We start from the raw sequence: 19,227 nt of genomic DNA on the forward strand, positions 1-19,227 counted from the left end.
GGATAAAAAGTGACCCGGTGAATGTGTGCTGCTCCACCTGGAACATCGGGGACATCGCTGCTCAAGAAGACGGAGCGCCGGCGCTGCAGCATCCTCGACGGGAACACTCTTGCTTGACCCGCGGGCCCCCATGCTTTAGGCCTTTTTATTATAATAAATGCTAAAATCACTTTAGTATCGGGAGTGTGGTCTCGTTTTTAACACCGGGACACCCCTCAGCACCCCCGCCGTGCCAGACACCCCTCAGCGCCCCCGCCGCCATGATGCCACTTCCGTCCCGCGCGCGTCCCCTCAGCAACGGCGGCGCCTCCATCCGCCATGGCGGCGCGGCCCCCGCCCCGTCCCCAGCCCCCTCACTGCTCTCACACACAGAGACGCCGGGAATTCACCGGCTGCGGGCCGCTGCCGGGCGAAGTGGCACTGGTGAGGGGCCACGCCGGGGCTGCTCTGCTCCGGGGAGCTGCGAGGACGTGGGGGCCGAGAGCGGGGGCCGGCTGGAGCGGGACCCTCTGGGAGCAGCCGGGAGGGGTCCCGAGGAGCCCAGTGCTGTGTGAGGGCTCCCGGGGAGTCCGGTGCTGTGTGAAAGCTCCCGGGGAGCCCAGTGCTGTCTGAGGTGTCCCGGGGAGCCCGGTGCTGTATGAGAGCTCCCGGGGAGCCCAGTGCTGTCTGAGGTGTCCCGGGGAGCCCGGTGCTGTATGAGAGCTCCCGGGGAGCCCAGTGCTGTCTGAGGTGTCCCGGGGAGCCCGGTGCTGTGTGAGGTGTCCCGGGGAGCCCGGTGCTGTGTTTGAAAGTCCTGGGGAGCCCAGTACTGTGTTTGAAGGTCCCAGGGAGCCTGGTGCTGTGTTTGAAGGTCCCGGGGAGCCCGGTGCTGTGTGAGGTGTCCCGGGGAGCCCGGTGCTGTGTTTGAAAGTCCTGGAGAGCCCAGTACTGTGTTTGAAGGTCCCAGGGAGCCTGGTGCTGTGTTTGAAGGCCCTGGGGGAGCCCAGTGCTATGTTTGGCGTCCTGAGGAGCCTGGTGCTACGGGGGTGTAGACAAGGCTTGTTTACTTTAGGAGGAGTTTCTTCACAGAAAAGACGCTCAGGCCTTGGAAGGGGCTGCCCAGGGAGGTGTTGGAGTCCCCATCCTTGGAGGTGTCCAAGGAAGGACATGACATGGCACTCAGTGCTCTGGGCTGGGTGACAAGGTGGGGACTTGATGATCTTGGAGCTCTTTTCCAGCCTCAGTTATTCTGTGATTACCCCATAATTACCGTGAACTCATCATTTGGTGTTAGGTACTTGCACAGTCATGAATTCAACTGAAGAACATGCAGACTAATAGTTTGTATTTTCACCCATGAATGGCTTGCATTGGAAGGGACCTTAAAGCTCATCCGGTGCCACCCCCTGTCATGGGCAGGGACAGCTTCCACTGTCCCAGGTTGCTCCAAGCCCCATCCAGCCTGGTCTTGGACACTCCCAGGGATGGGACAGCCACAGCTGCTCTGGGAAACTGTGTGGGTGACTCACCACCCTCACAAAGAAGAACTTCTTCCTACATCTAGCCTAAATTTTCCATCTTTCACTTTGTACCTATTTCCCTTGTCCTGCGACTACAGTTCCTGATGAAGTCCCTCTCTGGATTCACTGTAGGCCCCTTCACATCCTTGGAAGGGTGATACGAGGTCTCCACGCTTTCTCCATTTCCTTTCTCTCGCAGCTAGCCAAGCCCACCAAGAGAGACCTGTTTGAAGAGACGATTTTGGCTGAGAGGGCACTGGAGGAGGAGCAGCGTGAGCAAGAACGTGACCTGCGGGTGCTCCGCCACTACCACAATGTCTGCGACTGGCACAAGGGCGGCGAGGACAAATGGATGCAGCGTGCTGCCGAGAGGAAGGTCCGGGCCGCGCTGCAGCAGTACCTGCAGGAGATCGAAGTGAGGAGAGAGAGGTAGCAAACAAGTAGCCAGTGCAGCGCCCCTGCTGTTTTCGGTGTGGGCTTAGAGAGCCCGGCGCCAGTGACATGTGTTCAAACACAGTAACTGTGTAGCCGAGGTGGCATTTGGAGCGTCCTGTCTGCCACAGACAAGCACAGAAGTAGTAGTATAGCACTTTCATTGCTTGATTTTTAAAGAGGTTGAAGAGTACCTTGTCATGAAATGATGGAATGGTTTGGGTTGGAATGGTTTGGGTTGGAAGGGACCTTAAAGCTCATCTTGTTCCAAGCACCCCAGCAGGGACATCTCCCACCAGACCAGGTTGCTCCAAGCCTTGTCCAAACTGGCCTGGAACATTTCCAAAGGTGGGGCCCAGAATCATAGAATTCCAGGGTGGTTTGGGTTGGATGGGCTCATCTAGTTCCACCCACCCTGCTGTGGACATCCACAGCTTCTCTGGCTAGCAAAGTGTCAGAAATTCTCTCAGTCCAGTGTCACTGAGGGTTTTGTTGCAAACTCATCAAGCTGATGCTTAGCTCCTACAAATAACACTTTGCAGCACAGTCAGCTGAAAAAATTAAAATTTTCCAGAAGTCTTTCAAAAATATTAAAGCTGAAAAGCTGAAGCACATTACTGCCATGTAAAGCAGAATTATGCTGTACTGATCTTTGGAAAATATATTGTGATTTAATTTCTCAGTTACTGTTTCATGTCAAGTGACTTTGTAGCTGTGAAGGTCATCAGTTTGGTGGTCCTGGTCTAATGTGCCTTCAGGGGAATTGCACATGGGTTCCACAGAACCACTGGGATTAGAAGGAACCTCCTGAGATGATCTGGTCCAGCCCTGGAGTCACCTAGAGCAGGATGTCCAGGAGTGTGTGTCCATTTGGGTTTTGCTTGTCTCCACACATGGAGACGGAATCACCTCTGTGGGCAGCCTGTCCAATATCTGACCACACTCACAGTAAAAAGAAAACAAAATGTTTTCTTCTGTTCATTTGGAATTTCACGTGGTTTAATTTGGGGCCCCTTGTCCTGCCACTGAGTACTACTGAGGCGTAGATGTCTGTCTTTCCTGCATTCCCTCCCTTCAGGAGTTTATGTACATTGGTAAGATCCCTCTGCACCTTCTTCTCCCCAGGCTGGACAATCCTGCTCTCTCAGGACAGAAGGAACTTTAGGAGAGATGCTCCTGTTGGGAGAGGTGCTCCGGTCCCTCAGTGTCCCTGCACTGGCACCCTCTGCTGAGGCCGTGTCCTTGCGGTGCTGCAGAGCCGGGAGCTGGAGCCAGCGCTCCAGTGGGGTCTCAGCAGTGCCGGGAGGAAGGATGCCCTCTCCGGGCCTGCTCGCAGTGCTGCTCCTCCCGCAGCCCAAGGTGCCAGAGGCTCTCTTTGCCACAAGGGTGCATCATTGGCCTATGCTCAGCTTGCCTGCCGGGACCCCCAGGGCCCTTTCTGCTGAGACCCTGTGGCATTTGGACTGAAATCGGTGATTTCTGGATTCTGTAGCCCCAGGTTTCTCACTGCTGGGATTAACAGAGAAGTAAATGATGATGTATTTAAAAATTGCCTATTGGACGTAATTTTCTCATTAAAGATATTTCAGAGTGAAGTGTTTTGTGGAGTGATGCTAAAATAGCAAGAGGTCGTTTGAGGGAGGATACAATTATAGATGCATAGAGGAGGGAGGGCATCAGGAAAAGGTTCTTCCCCCAGAGAGCTGTGGAGCACTGACCAGGATCCCCGAGGCTGCCAGAGCTCCAGGAGCCTTTGGACAGCACTGCCAGGGATGCCCAGGGTGGGATTGTTGGGCTGTCTGTAGGACACCCCAAGTCCAGGAGCTGGACTGGGCGATCCTTGGGGGTCCCCTCCAGCTCAGGGTATTCTGTGGGTCTGTGCTGAAGGATAACCATAGTACAAAATCTAATTGTTATCAGCTGTTATCTATATCTCAGACTACAAATGTAGTCTGAGAAATAGAATAATTTGATAAATGGGGAACTGAAGTCAAAAAGCAGTTTTGAAAGTGAGTTTGTAAGATCAGGAGTTTGGACCGTGCTTGACAGGATCACTCATGTTGTGCTGTAAGAGCCCCTTGATGGACACAACATGAATGATCCCTGAGTTAAAATTTGATGTTCACTTCTCTGACATTTGCAAGAGGTTTTAAAAGGAGCCCAGTACCCACTTTCTGTTAATAGCAAATAAACAAAAATTTCGATAGAAGGATTGATTTAGCCTTTATTCAAATGTTTTCATTACAGGCTCCGTGACTTTCTGGAGGCAGAGGAGAGCAGGCACCTTGCTGAGGTGAACGCACTTGATGAGGAAAAGGCACAGCAGAAAGAAGCAAACATGAGGGAACAAGCAAAATTACTGAGGGAGAAGAGGGAGCAAGAAAGACTACGAGTGGTGGCTGAAAAACGAGAGCAACAGTTCAGGTATTGCCATAAAAATATCTTGTAAAAGAGAATTTGCCCAAAGTAAATATATGGGGACAATTTAAAAAGAAGGTAGCAATAATAAACTGAGAAAGGAAAGATGAAAGTGGTTGAAACAGTAAGACAGAAAAAAATCAAAATAGTTAATTCTTGCAAGTGTAGTGCGTCCTCCTTGTCCCAGATGAGAATCCCTGTGTTTCTACCTGCCAACCCTTTCTGTAATTCCTGTTCCAGCTTTATACTGTTGGAGAGAACAGGATGCAGGGAAGGCTAATTTGGCCTAAATCAAGTTTACTAAAATAATATGTCAATAAAGATTCCTGAAATGTTAAGATTGTCCAAAAAGACAGTGTTTTTATTTATTGCATACTTTTCAAGAGTAGCAGCTGCAGCTAAGTGTTTAATGCAGCCTGTAGTTCTGTGCCAAGTCTTCTAGACTGAAAGCAGTAACATGCAGGTACTTACTAGGACCTGAGGCCTTGGCATGAAATCTGCCTTCTCCTATTCTTGTAAATCTGGTTTTCCAAGGGAGGGATGAAAGAAATAATAATGTTATTTAATTGTGATTATTTGAAGTGTCTTTCCCAGTCTCCCACGGTACTGTGATGTCTACAACCCCTGCTTCTCAGTGTGCCCAGGCTGGGGATAAAAATCAACATTGTCTCTTACTTGTGCACAAACACTAATTAACTAATTCCACAGGTAAATATTTGTTAAAATGTGGGGTTTATTGACTTAGACAGGTGTTAGAAGTACATACACTGCCTAACTTCACGTGGTCTTTTGCAGCTTCTGGTTTGTTCTCTATCTATCACACAAAGTGGTTGAAACTCACTTTTAAAATAGTTTGGAACGGGTGCTGCTGGAGTGCATTTTATTTTGTACTTGTAGCTTGTTTTACACACCAGGAAGATGTTACCTAAAGGTAGGTAAGTTTAAGTAATGGTAACTTTATGTTCACTGGGAATCTGCATTCCTGTTCTATTCAAAACTTAACCAAAATCAGGACAGTTACAGGAACCTAAAGTCAGTCCCAAACAGGCTTATCCTGCCCTCTCAGCTGAACTGCACCCCAGCCTCTACTGACTTTAATTAGGTTCTCATTGATCAGAGTGGGAATTAAGCACATATGCAGATTCCTGTTCAGATGTCTAATTTTAGATATTTTAATTGCAGAATGAATCACACCGCAGAACTGCATCATCTGGTGACACATACTTGAACTTTCATGCTGTCGTTACCTGTCCTAATGTCTCAGGTCCTTTGTCTTCCTAGTGTAGCCCTGTTAATGTATGGGTCACTCAGTCTCACGGGAATATTTCATCCTATTACTGTCCTTTTACCTTTCCCACTCTGCTCTGGGATCTAAGCCATATTCACACCACACAGCATCCTGTTAAAAAGTGTTGCTGAACCTTTATTGTTGGTGCTCTGCTGCCTGCATGTTTCAGAGGATTTAGAGGCAGTGAAACCATCTCTCCTCACAGCTGTTGTGGGTCGCAGTCTTGGGGTATCTGCATGCATTTGTCTTGTTTAAGGAGCCCCAGGTATGCTTTTCTTTAGCTGTTAGATGTTACTCTTCCACCTAAACCATCCTGGTCCAGGCAGAGTTCTGGGAGCAGGATTTGCTGCTCAGGAGACCAACACTTACTGAAAATCCACATGCAGGAGTCTGTAATTGTGTCATAGCCTGTCCTCTGGAGCAATGGCCTCCAATCCTCTGACTGCACCCCCCGGATGTAAAAACTTTTAACATTCACCCCAATATGTTTATTTATCAACTATATAAATATGTAATAATATACTGTACCGATATATCGTGTACATTATAAAACATATGCACAAATCGAAATTAAAAAGGATGAGATAAAGATTAAACAAATGCCATTTTTTACTTTTTAATGTTATTTATCAATGGTATAAAACATGTTCTCTTCCTGCACACCTGCCTCCCTTTGGAGATGATTACTCCAGGGCACACCCAGGAGCCCTGGCAAGTTGATCCAGTAGCAGGTGGATACAGCCATGATTTTCTGTTTCTCTTTGCCTGTGGATTTTCAACTCTTTTGAATATCTTTCTGAAACCTGATACAGACTTGTTTGTATTTCCTTTAACTCCAAGGAAGTGCTCCAGGCATGGATTCTCAAACCTTGAGGTATAGGAGCACGTACACTCTCAGACATTATTCCAGAACACTAAAAGGCAGCATTTTTAAATTTTTATGGCTGGTTGCTGTGGCCTGAGGGTGCGGGTGTAGCAGCTTCTCAGTAGTAATGTTAACCATGAGGAGTCCTTTATCACAGGGTGACAGAGGGGACAAGGCTCGGACCATGGGAGTCCTGCTGGAATTCATTTTCAGGGAGAGGTACACCTTGTCTGAAAAGAGACTCAGCCAGGGCTAGCCTGAGGGCATGTTCATCATTGGTAACTTAAAAGAAAACTGCAATGTCTTAAAATTTGCATAAAACACAGATCACATCCTCTTTCTTGTGGTAACATCAGAAGCATCCATATGGGGAATGATGTTATCCCAGCAACATCGTGCTGCAGCCGTAAAATGAATAAATAACTGGGGAGGTTCTGTCTTTGGGAAGTAGCCACATCCAGGCACAGTTTTAATGTTAAGAAGCTTAGGATAGCAAAGTGAGGAAGAAAACCTGCCATCTGGGGGAGCAGATGTTTATGGGTTGGTGTAAAAGCTGCTTTGAGGGAATTATTTTGATGAAATCAAGCAATTACAGGGTTATTTTATATTAAAATTCTAACAATGCTGAACATAATTAACTTTTACTCCCCCGTGGGAATCAATAAATATCAGATTAGTTTATAATCACAGAAAAGAATAACTAGTTCTTTATTCCTTCAATGCTGAGAGAACTTTGAACCCATTGTGTTAAGGTAATATAGCGATTGATAATTGTAAGATGTAGAATCTTAATAATAGCAGGATTTAGAATCTTAATAATAGCATGTTTCCCTCACAACATTTGAGAAATATGTTTTTCATGAATACTAATTAATACTGTGGTCTTTCATCACCACTAGCTCCCACCCAGGAGATGAAAGATAGATTCCAGTGGTGAAACATAAGAAAATCATCAATGACGTAGTAGGTTTGATGACCTGCTGGGAGGCAGGGGTGGTCCTTGGAATGTGCCATGGCTCATGGCAGGCACATGCCTGAGCTGCTCTCTGCTTTTATTGCTGGGTTAAACAGTGGTCAGGAGGTTCCTGTCTCGTCCAAGAGGTAAAACAACCATCCCTTTTCACCAGCCTGCACTGGCACTGAACTACAGCATCTCATCATGGAATGGTTTGGATTGGAAGGGGCCTTCAAAGTCATCTTTATTGTGGTCAGGGACACCTTCCACTGTGCCAGGCTGCTCCAAGCCCCATCCAGCCTGGCCTGGGACACTGCCAGGGATCCAGGGGCAGCCACAGCTGCTCTGGGCACTCTGGGCCAGGGCCTGCCCACCCTCCCAGCCAGCAATTCCTAATTGCCAAGAGCCCAAAATCTGTGCCTGCCCTCTGGCAGTGGGAGCCATTGCCTGGGTGCTGTCCCTGCAGGCCTTGTCCCCAGTCCCTGGGCAGCTCTGCTGGAGCCCCTGGAGGCCCTGGCAGGGGCTCTGAGGTGTCCCTGGAGCTTCTCTTGTGCAGCTCAACAGCCCCAGCTGTGCCAGGCTGGCTCCAGAGCAGAGGGGCTCCAGCCCTGGCAGCAGCTCCGTGGCCTCCTCTGCACTGGCTGCAGCAGCTCCAGCTCCTTGTGCTGCTGGAGCCAGGGCTGGGGCAGCTCTGCAGGTGGGCTCTCACCTGAGCCCAGGGGCACAGGGGCAGGATCCCCCCTGCCCTGCTGCCCACGCTGGGGCTCAGCCCAGGGCAGGGGGGTTCAGGCTGGGGCAGGTTCAACAAATGGCAAGCAGAATGGAAATATTTTCATAGGAGTGCTGTCCCTTTTGCTGTTTGAAAGGTCAGTGCCCTTCACCTTTCAGCACGGCTCCATGGCACTGGGTGCTTTAGCCAAGAGGATGAACAGAGAGATATCCTTGTCCCCAGGGAAATGTGAGGCAGCAACTGTTGAATGGCATCATGGAGAAAATGTGGTGAGAACTCTGCTCTTTAAATTAAATAACTACCCTGATATGGAGATTGGTAATTGCATTGAGGTAGTTGCCCGATGAATATTTAATATTTTTGTTACACAGTATAGTCAGCTAAAGCTTGTGTAGTGTCATAGTATTTCACATTTTGCAGGTAACTACTGCTGCTGTCAAGTTGTTCATGATTCAGGCTGTGATATCTTCCGTGAATTCCTAAACACCTTTGCAATAATCTGCATAGATAGCTTCATTCAGCATGAAATTGTGAGATATCTTTTCACTTCACAGCATTCACATGTGTCTGTCACACATCCTCAGAATTATACCTCCTTCACACTTGCAGGTCTTCACCTTTGTCTGCCAGTTTCACATTCTGACTTAATGAAAATCTATATCCTGTTTATAGAACAGAATTAAAGTGCTTGCAGATTGTTCAAATTAAATAATGTTTGATGGCATGTGTTGATCTCAACAGTGCTTTGTTTGCAAAAGTAAAAGCAGAATCTGCAATTAGAGCAATGTTCTTCAACTGAAGATAAATTACCTCTTTATATGCAACTCGGTTGCAGAGAGTAAATGAAAATTGAAAGCTGCATTACTTGTTTGACTTTCTATCTTCTCCAGGCTTTTATTGTGTCTTGTCTGAATTATCCCACAGAACTTAACTTTAAAAATTAATAAATTTCTAGTGGTTCCTGCTCAACCGTGTAACTCACATTTCCACGGTCGCAGTATTTTCTGAATATGAATGAGCTTTCAGGTGACTTACCAACCTATTCTGTCTTCATTTAAATAGAGACCAACCTGTATATTTGAGTAAGTGTAGCATGCATATGTTTTATATGTTAATAAAAGGTATATATGTACACAACCCCGTATGTTCCAGCTATATGTAGAGTACACATTGTGCATACGATGTGTAGATGTATTGTGTGCTCATTTACACTCACAGAATATCCTGAGCTGGAAGGGACCCCCCAGGATCCCCCAGCCCAGCTCCTGCCCTGCACAGACCCCCAGCAATCCCACCCTGAGCATCCCTGGCAGTGCTGCCCAAAGGCTCCTGGAGCTCTGGCAGCCTCGGGGCCGTGCCCATTCCCTGGGGAGCCTGGGCAGTGCCAGCACCCTATGGGGAAGAGCCTTTCCCTGATATCCCACCCAAACCCCCTTGGCACAGCTCCAGCCATTTCCATGAGTCCTGTCCTGGCCACAGGGAGCAGAGATCACTGCTGTCTCTTCCCTTTCCCTTGTGAGGAAGTTGATTCAGGCTTTTTTTTACAAATTCAAATATTTCAGCTCATTAATGTCAAAACCTCCATCAAGTCAGGCTTTCTCTGGTTCCTTAGGTTCCACAAGGAATAAATGTCAGACCAGGGGTATAATTGATGTCTGGGGTTGCTGTGTTTTGAGCAGTGATGAGCTGAGAGCCTTAATTCACCACACACCTCCAGCCTGCTTATTGTTTTGAGACTTTTTAAAAAAAACTTTTCCGTTGCCTTCCAGAAACCGATGTCACGAGTATCGTGAACACTGCAAAAAACTGAGTGAGAAGGAGCTGGGTGACTGCCAGCTGGCCCAGCAGGCTCTGAAGGAGATGCTGAAAAGGGAGGAGAAGATGCAGGAGCGGGAGTTGGAAGAGATTTGTGAGAAGGAGCTGCTGGCTAAGGACCAGGAAGCGGAGCTGAGGGCGCAGGAGGCGGCAGCGCGGATCCGGGAGATGGTGGATGTGCGTGATGCCCAGGTGGCCGTGCATGCCGCTCGCAGAGAGGAGAAGAAGCAGGAGATCAGACAGGAGGCTGAAAGGCTGGTAATTTCCATAGCGTTCTGCACTCAGGCTTGGGCAGAAGGCCCTTCTAATGATAGGCTTACTAGACATTCAGACTAATCCATACCTTATTTGTATCTTCACTGATACCATTAGTATCTGAGCCTGTGTTGTTAAGCTAAGCCTCTTTTCAGAGCTGTGGCAAAGGCATTCCTGTTTACAGAGGAAAATACATCTTCTAAAACTCGGCAATCTAAAGGGTTTTGGCACTCAGTCTCTCAGAGGAATTGTGGGAAATGGAAACATTTTAAAGCTTTTGCCAAATACCTTTGTTGTTTTTTGATTTCCAGTTTCTTGGAGGATAGCAGGGGAATCTTGTTTCCCAGCTGAAATATTTATTTTATATATATTTTTAAAGCAAATTAGCAAGCAGCACTTAAGCTCTCTTGCCTGTTAGACCTGCCTGCTCTTGAGCTCACATCGCAGGAGGCATTTGGCTACCTTGGCCCAACTGCTCAGCCACTACCTTCTTCTTTCATCATCCTTTTCCATCTCTCCTGCTGTAGTTTTGCTGGCTTTAGTGTGGCTTGCTAGTTCAGTATTCTGTGTTGACTTTGAATTATGGGAGGCTATTTAGTCCAGAGTCAATCTTCGTTTTGCAGCTGTTTACATGTAGAGGCTGAATGATCACTCAGGATACTCTCTTAGACACTGGAAGCTGGTGCTGGCATCATATATACTTCCCCATTTTATAAAAATGAGACAATAATGAATCTAAAGCTCTGAAAATATTCCAAGCTAGACTAATGTTTTGCTTATTTAAAAACATGTAGAACAGAATTATTTTCTTGTAACAACTTCTAAGGCACTGCCAAACCTCCCAGGCGAAGAATGCTGCTCCTTAACTGGCCTTTTCAGAAAAGCGCTATTAGAATAGAAGACTCTGCATCTTCCCCTGGAGACAGCAGCCTGGGGCTCTGTCAAGGAGATACATTTCTAGTGAAGTGGTTGAGTCCCTAAAAAAAAAAAGCTTTCTTTGAAGGAGAGTTTCTGTACAGAAAATGCAATGTAATCCACTCTCAGCAGAAGAGGGATGTGGCAGATGGTCTCATTACAAGTTTTTCATTGCAGGCTGGTAGCCCCTAATGACCAGGAGTTTCATCTGGGTGAATGGACAGCTAAGTGTGCATAAAGGTTTCTCCTGGCCATTGCAATGAAAATAGAATATTTAGTGAAGGAAAACTTGCACCTTTGGCAGGGTAGACCACATGTGTGCACCAGGATATCTCAGAAGTGGAAGACAAAGCAAGGACAGCAATTTTTGGTTTAGCTACATTACCTACATTAGGTGCCTTCCTCCTTTGTCTTATTTGTCCCTTAAAGAATTGTGATTTCTTGGAAAGTGATTGACTTCATGTTATCCTGACTGTAGTGTCAAGAGTTTCTGCCATAGCACTTGGGTCCTGGCTTGCAGAAGGGTGGTTGGTAACCACTTTGCTCATTTGTGACATTGTGTTCCCCCAGTGAACAAACTTTCATGGATCCCATCCTTGGCTGCTCTCACACAGCTTCACTGATGTCAGAATTCATCCAAAGACAGGTGCCAACTTGCACAGCTGACTGCTAACTGTTTCTGCTTTCTTTCCACCTTTGCTGTTCAAAGCTTTTTGGATTTCTAATGTTATTCCTCAAATTATATATATATATTGAGTTTCAAAGCTGTTTCACCAGCTTCTGAAAGTGAATTTGACAGTTCAGGCAGATACAAAGGCAGCTTTGGCTCTGAAATACTGCCAGAACCTGTGGGTGCTTTATGTCCAGCATAAAAAGGGTTGTTTGTTAGGGAGTGCAGCTTCTGCTTCCCTATGGAAAGATTAGACATGTTGTTTATGACAAACCTGCTAAGGCATTTTTAAAGACTCATTCACATTACAAAAGAGACATTTCATTTAAAAACAGGTTAACAAAAAACTGTGTGCCTTAGAGACAGCTGAAGCATGATTTCTGAGATAATATAGTGCTAATGATCGTCACACACTGTGTTATGACTATGTTTCAGTGCAGTTGTGCTTATACACTTATTCAATTGCAAGATGTTCAGAAATTATATTTATGAATTACTTAATGATGCTACTTTTGAATTTTTTTTGTGGCTAAATGATCTCGAATACACAAATTCCTATTTGATCTCAAATACGCATTTCCGATTTGTCATTGTTTCTTTTTTAAGAACTCAGTTTCACTGCACATTTTTCCAATATAAAGTGGAATATAAAGTTCTTTCCAATATGAAGTGGGATGATTTGAAACCATGAAAATTCAGTAACTGCCCATCAGAACACAAAGATACAATCACTGACTTGTAGCAGCCTTATGACTGGCAGAGATGCTGTGCTCTGAACACCCAACACACGCAGAGGACACATAATATCTACAGAAAAGGCAGGAACACGTGGCCCTGTTATTTGTCAGTGCTTATGGCTGTGTATGAACACTTGGATATAGATCAAAAGTGCTGCAATGATACTGATTTCCCTAAAGAGATTACTCTATCTGTCTGAAACATTTGTAAAATACCAGGCACAATACCGTTTTTATATTGAATTGCATGTGATGGTTACAGATAAAAACGCTGAATTCTAGTGAAAGATATGCTAAAATGTTCAGGCTTTACCAGGTCTAGCGGATGACACTAATTCTGTATTGTCAGCAAGAATTCAATGTTGCAATAAACTAACTCTAGACATCACTTAGTTTGAAGTTACTCAGTGACTTTACAAGCTGGCTACTTTTATCCATGTAGGAAAAAGAGCTGCACCAGTTAAGGAAAGAAAATGAAGACCTTGAGAGGAAGAAGCGATATCAGCAGAAGGAATGCAGGGAGATGTGGCTCAAAGCTGTGCAGGACAGGCAGAAGCATCTTGATGCAGAAAAACAAATTCAACTTGCCGAAGAGAAGGCGGTCTTGGAAAATGATTTTGAGGACACCGACAGGGAATATGAGAAGATAAGAAATAAAAAAGTAAGGTGTTTCATGGTGAGCTTGTGGGGCAATGCCTCATGTAGACCAGTTCTGTGGCCCTGTGAGCTGCACAGGGTAACAGAGAACAGACACAAGCCCTTCTCCCTGAATGAGGTAATTCTTTTGTTGAGCAGCCTGCTGCCTCTCCTCCTGCCAGCACCCTGCAGCTCTGCAGAAGCCCATTAGCTGTTAAAACCACAGCATTTTAAAGCCTGCTTTGCAATCAGAAAGGCTACCAGGCTGAATAAATGAAGTGGGGGCTCTCAGGAAGTCCTGGAATTTTGTCCCTCCATGCTGATTTCATTGTGTGTAAATCACCCGAGCTTTATCATCCTTACACTGCATGGACATAATAGAAGCTGGAAAACTAATTTTTGTTTCATGGACCTGATGTAGTAAGTATTTGTAACTGCAGAAGAAAGGAAATATTTAACTTAATGTAATTAATGAATACTAAAAAAATATAATTATTTAAAAACAATATATAGATAGATGCAAACTCTCGTGTTTTATTTCTTGGAGATGCCATGAGTCAATGGACATGTCTGTCATTTTCTGAAGTTAAAACAAGTAGAATGTCCAACTTGAGCAAGCAAATGACTCTCAGGGTATTTAGGACACAGGAGAGAGGCGGTTAGAATCTCCTGTAGGTTAGGAAAGGTGTATCAACTCAATGTTAGACCTTGCTGCAGAATTACAGGAGGTGATATATATTATATTATATTATATTATATTATATTATATTATATTATATTATATTATATTATATTATATTATATTATATTATATTATATTATATTATATTATATTATATTATATTATATTATATTACATGATTATATTTAATGCAGGTGATACTGGAGTAGCCTGGTCAGCTGTGGAAAGTCTGTAAAATGGGTGTGTTGTAGGCAGCTGAGCTGCTGTGGGTAAAGGGATCACTCTGTATTTGTTCTGTGGTCTGGCCAGGTGGAGGATTCTGAGCAGTTCTTTGCTGTGGCAGGTTTTGGAATGGTCTCTGCGCTCCCAACTTCCACACTGTCTGTGAACCACCACTTTTCTTCAGGGTTTGAAAGGCTTTTTTGAACTAATTTACTCAGATCTGCAAACGTCTGTGTGTTTGCAGCAAACGCTGTTGAAGGAACAACTTTCTTACCTGGATCATCTGGCTGAACAGCTGAGGAGGGAGAAGGAGCAAGAAATAGAGGATGAGAAGATCTTCAAGGAAGAGAGGGATAAGATTTGGGCCGAGAGGGTTGAGAAACTGAAACAAGAGAGGGAAGCTCGATTTCACATGCTGAGAGATGTCGTGAACGCGAGGCAGGCGCAGATGGAGGAGAAGTGTAAGTGGTTGAACACACCTCTGGGCAGAGGCAGTTCAACACCCTGCTGCTGGGAACAGCGTTGCCCCAGCACACACTGTGTGACAGAGTGGACAGCAATGTGACCCTCCCTGAGCCTGTTCCCAAAATGCACTCCTACAGGCATTCCTTACACTAATTCCCCATTGCCATCACCACAGCAAAGCCTAGTAAAGTGAGGACTGCATGGGCAAATGGTCATTGTTATTAATTATATTATTATGAAGCCCTGAATGTGAAATCTATCCAGGTCTGAGTGGATGAAAAATAAATAAGCTAGGAATACACTTGCTGTTGTTTGTGTGGCACTTCAGAAACAACAAAACTCAAACCTACTATTTAGGCTACTTAGCCCAAATGCAGTCTCACTGTCCCTTCAAGCTCAGCAGAGCTGTTACCTTCTAAAAGGATTCTGGTTTTGTTTTCCAGTGCAGAAAAATGAAGAGAGGAAAATAAAGATTGCTGAAGAGAAGAAGGCAATGGCTGAAGCAGTCAGAAAATTTGAATATGAGGAAGAAGAAGAACGTAAAAGGTATTTTTCTTCTATATCATCAGGTCATTTCTTTGCAGACCAATCTTTTAAACTTGTGAGAGAGCTGTTTATTGTTTTCTGATAACTCTAGAGCAGTGGGTAGACTTCCTTCTGTTTAGAGAAGCTTTCCCACTACGTACCTTATCAGTTCTAAACTGCCCAAGAGCAGACTTGTGATACTGCAGCTGGTATTAAGTCATTAATTCTGACCTCAGAAGACAGTGGTACATATCCTTGTGTTGGTGTTTTTGATCATCATGCAACTTACATCAATCATATTTCCTAAGCACATCCCCTCATACTCTGAGCTGTTGTTATGAGTGGCAGAAGCCTGGGGAGGAGGGTTAATGAAAGGTTTGTTTGTTCCTGCCCCAGGAGAGCAAGTGTGTCCGGGCTTATGGCTAAACCCCACCCACAGACATCCCTTGAACAGCCCTGTGTCAGCCACCAAAGCACCGGGCTGCAGCACATAACCCGGGCTGCACGGGGCTCTCCCTAGTGCCTCTGGATGAGCAGAGCCTTACACGCAGTAGCTGGAATGTTCCTCTGGGTGTCACGCAAAGCCTTGGGCAAAGGGCCTTATCTCATTCACTCCACTTTTGTACTCCTGCCCTTTCTCCTCTCTTGTCCGTGGGATACAAGTAGCTCCTTCCCGAGCTGGTGTCTGTTGTGTTCTCTGAGGGCTGTATTGGGAACAATCTCCTGGCTGTGGCAGAATGTCACCCTTGTGAAGGAAACACGCTGGGCTCCAGCTGGGATATGCTCCACTTAGCAGAGATGGCACTCAGCAGTGTCAGGAAGGGTTTGTGGCTCAGCTCTGTTGAGTTAGTGCACAAGTCCTGACTGTCGGCATTCAAGTGTCTGACTCCTGCTCCAGAAGGGCCTGAGCATGTAAGACTTCCTCTGCTTCTCCAGAGGGGACTGAAAGCAGTACACGAGTCCTGAGGTGCAGTGGAAGATTGATTTCTCCTGACAGCCACTTCCAGCAGTATCAGTGCAGCAGGGAGTTCTTCTCAGCAGGAGGGTGAGGATGGGTGTCAGCAGCAGCACTGAGCCCGAGCCAGGGATGGCCTGAGACCCAGCACCCCCATCCTCTATCCGCTCACCACGGCTGTGAGGGCAGGGAGGGCATGCTGATTGCAGGGAGTTGTTCTTTCCCTCTTTCTGGTGAAACACCAGTTTTACAGTCTGCTTTTTAGGACACAACAGAGTGCAGTTAACTCTCTGCAGAACATAAGGTTAGCACGCAGCATTTGGTTAATAGTGGCAGTGATTTACTGCTAAAAGGAGCTTTGAATGGTTCTTTGGTCCAAGCTCGAATGCTAAAAGATTGCAGAATAATAAAGTTTATTCTTTTTACCACAGTGCTTAAATAACCTATTCATTTGGCATTTCCAGAAAAGCACAGAAGGCCAAAGAATACAGAGACCAGCTCGCAACTCAAATTGCCTATCAACAGTGGCTCCAAAAAGCTGAGGAAGAGAAGAGGAAGAAAGAAGAAGAATCAAATATGGAAGCAGAGAGACAGTACCAAGAAAAGATACAGTTCATTCGGTCAATGTCCAACAAGTTTGAAGTAAAGCCCCCCACTGCAGAAAAAGCACTAAAGCCTGACTCTTAAGGGCATCACTTACTTTGGTGTTTTAGCTCACTCAGTTGCCTTTAAAAATGTTTTCTTAGGATGCTTACACCTGACTTGAGTTGGAAGAACTCTCTCCACTGTGATACTCAAAACATTTAATTGAAAATTACAAGAAACATAGTATTTTAAAGTTTATTTTTCCCCCATGTTTTTTTTTTACAAATCTGATCCAATCCAAAGTGCTTGACATTTTAATTCAAGAATACTGTCTGCCCTCTACAATATAATAGTGTATTATTGTGACATGAACAATGCACAGGTATTCTTTTTAATCTGCAAAAAGAAAAATTTTAGAAAACTTTCAGTAAACCTTTATTAAAATGCCTTTCAAACTGAAAACATTTGCAAAAATATTTTCTTTGTATTTAGATACCAAATATAAAACTCTGAATGTATTTTACATGGGGTGATATTCTTTTGCAAGATTCTGGTAGCTGTTGAATGATCTGTGGAATACTGGAGTCCTAAGTCTGTGAGTCCTCTGCCTGGGCAGAATTAAGTCTGCGGGGCTGAAGTTAGAGGTGTCTTGTAGAAAGGTTTATTCTCTATAATTTTCTCTATAATGCCACCTCTGCCTCTCTGGGTTTCCTTGGATCACCACACTGAACTCAAGGAATGGGGGGCTGGGACACACCATTTAAGACAGCAGCACAGAAGCTGGCTGGATGTCCCCAGGAAGGTGCTGGTGGCAGTGGGGAGCAGGGACACCTCGCTGGCCTCTCTGTCTCCACACCAGCTTGGCCCTGCTGCAGGAGGAGCACTGGGGGACATGAGGAGCACGGGTAGGGGTGACCCAGCTGCTCCCCACGATGCTGCCCCTGACCTGCTCCTTGCTATGTATTTCTTTAGTTTTCCCTCTGTCCTATTCAGAGGAGGGGAGTGAAGAACCCATGTAAAACCTCTCATCCTTTCCTGCTCACAGACTTCATGGCATTTGGAAATGTTTTATGTTCTTTTTTCATTTTTCCATATGAGTCTTTGCTGCTGCTGCTTATCTGCAGCTGTTTCTCTCTCCTTCAGCCTTTCAGCTTCTGCCATCTTTCCTCCAGCTCCTGCTTTTTTACCCTTTTTTTCCAAAACTTCTATCTTTCACAAATCACTTGCTCTGGCCATTTTTGTCCTCCCACCCTCCTTGTCAGCATGTGGCTCCCTGTGGGCAAACCAAATTGTGTTTTTTTGTTCTGTGAGAACATGAATGGATGCACAGAGGAGCTGATAAATCACTGGGATCAGATCTCAGGAGCACCAGAGCCCAGACATCTTGGAACAAACCGGGAATAAACACCCTGCAAAGTTGTGTCCTCTTGGTTTAAAGCAGACACCAAGTTGACAAACGCTTTTTTGTCCCCTGTGGAGAAAAAGGCCAGGTGGAGACGTGTCAATCTGAAACAGTAACAGTGGTCTTCCAGCAACCCAGCTGATCCTGGGTGTAAGTGGTGGAAGGGCCTGGCCCTGCTGAGGGCAAAAGGAGTTTGGTGGGATTTTATCCTTACTTACAGATAAAACTTCCTGAGTCACCAGATGGGAGAGAGACAAGTCCACTGGAACTGTTTCCATCCCGGCAGGGAGACAGACCAACCAGAGCAGTGCCTCTCAAGGCTTGTTCCTTGGATTCCTTGGATCCAATCAGGGCTTGTCCTACAGGTACTGAGGAAGGAAGCTTCCAGAAATGGGAAGCTTCAGGCTGGGAGAGGTAGGCTGGTAGCCAGGACATCGAGCCCTTCTCAGCAGCCATCTCCAAAGCTGCACAGGGGACATCAGAGCTGTCCTGTTCTGCAGGTGGGAAAGGCCATCCCAGATAAAGGAAATGGTTTCATCAGTGCAGAGAGCTGAGGTAGTCACAGGTCTGTGCTCCCACCATGGAGTCAAATTGGCAGAATGATTAAGAGATTAATTTCCTGGTCTGCTGCAGTCTCCTGGAGTAGCCCGTGCAAGCAACGTAGATTTTCCTTCACTATTGAGACCTCCCTTTGAAAAATTAAGATAATAGCACATCCAGAATTCCAGGATTAATTAAAGCATGTTATTAAAGGCTGTGACATTTGTTGGGTACACCCGATATGAGAAATATGAGAGATAAAAAAAATACCACATTGGTGAGCTTTGTGAATTCAAGTCATCCAGAACCATAATAAATCTCCTTTTCTAATAAAATAATAACTCAGAAGAGGTGGTCAGAGCTATCAAACATTTATAGGGTGTCTGAGCTCCTGCTCCTGGAGGCAAATTTCCTCTGCAACGAACATGAGGTCTGCACAAGATTAAAAGATCAGACTGGAAGAAGTTTGCCTTCAGCAGGAGTGAATTCCCATAGGATAACGGGCAGCTAAACTCTCCTGAGACAAAGCTGTTGGTGGGTGAGCGTGTTTCTGGGGCTGAGCCCTTTGCTGCCAAGAGTTTTACAGGATTCAGGTTGGTCCAGAAGAGCTGGTGAGGCTGGCTGGGTCAGAGCCTC

At 45.7% G+C, this 19,227-nt stretch overlaps 1 protein-coding gene across 1 annotated transcript; it reads left to right on the forward strand.

Annotated features, from left to right (window-relative positions):
• Window positions 1-318: 318 nt before the first annotated feature.
• On the forward strand, window positions 319-16,949 carry CFAP53 (cilia and flagella associated protein 53). Its single transcript, XM_066569636.1, has 8 exons — window positions 319-423; window positions 1,699-1,928; window positions 4,179-4,355; window positions 9,957-10,260; window positions 13,022-13,240; window positions 14,364-14,580; window positions 15,028-15,130; window positions 16,529-16,949. The coding sequence occupies exons 1-8, from the start codon at window positions 319-321 to the stop codon at window positions 16,749-16,751; spliced, it is 1,578 nt and encodes a 525-aa protein (XP_066425733.1). The 3' UTR covers window positions 16,752-16,949.
• Window positions 16,950-19,227: the final 2,278 nt, after the last annotated feature.

This window comes from Molothrus aeneus, chromosome Z (genome assembly GCF_037042795.1).
Source record: "Molothrus aeneus isolate 106 chromosome Z, BPBGC_Maene_1.0, whole genome shotgun sequence".
NCBI lineage: Eukaryota > Metazoa > Chordata > Aves > Passeriformes > Icteridae > Molothrus > Molothrus aeneus.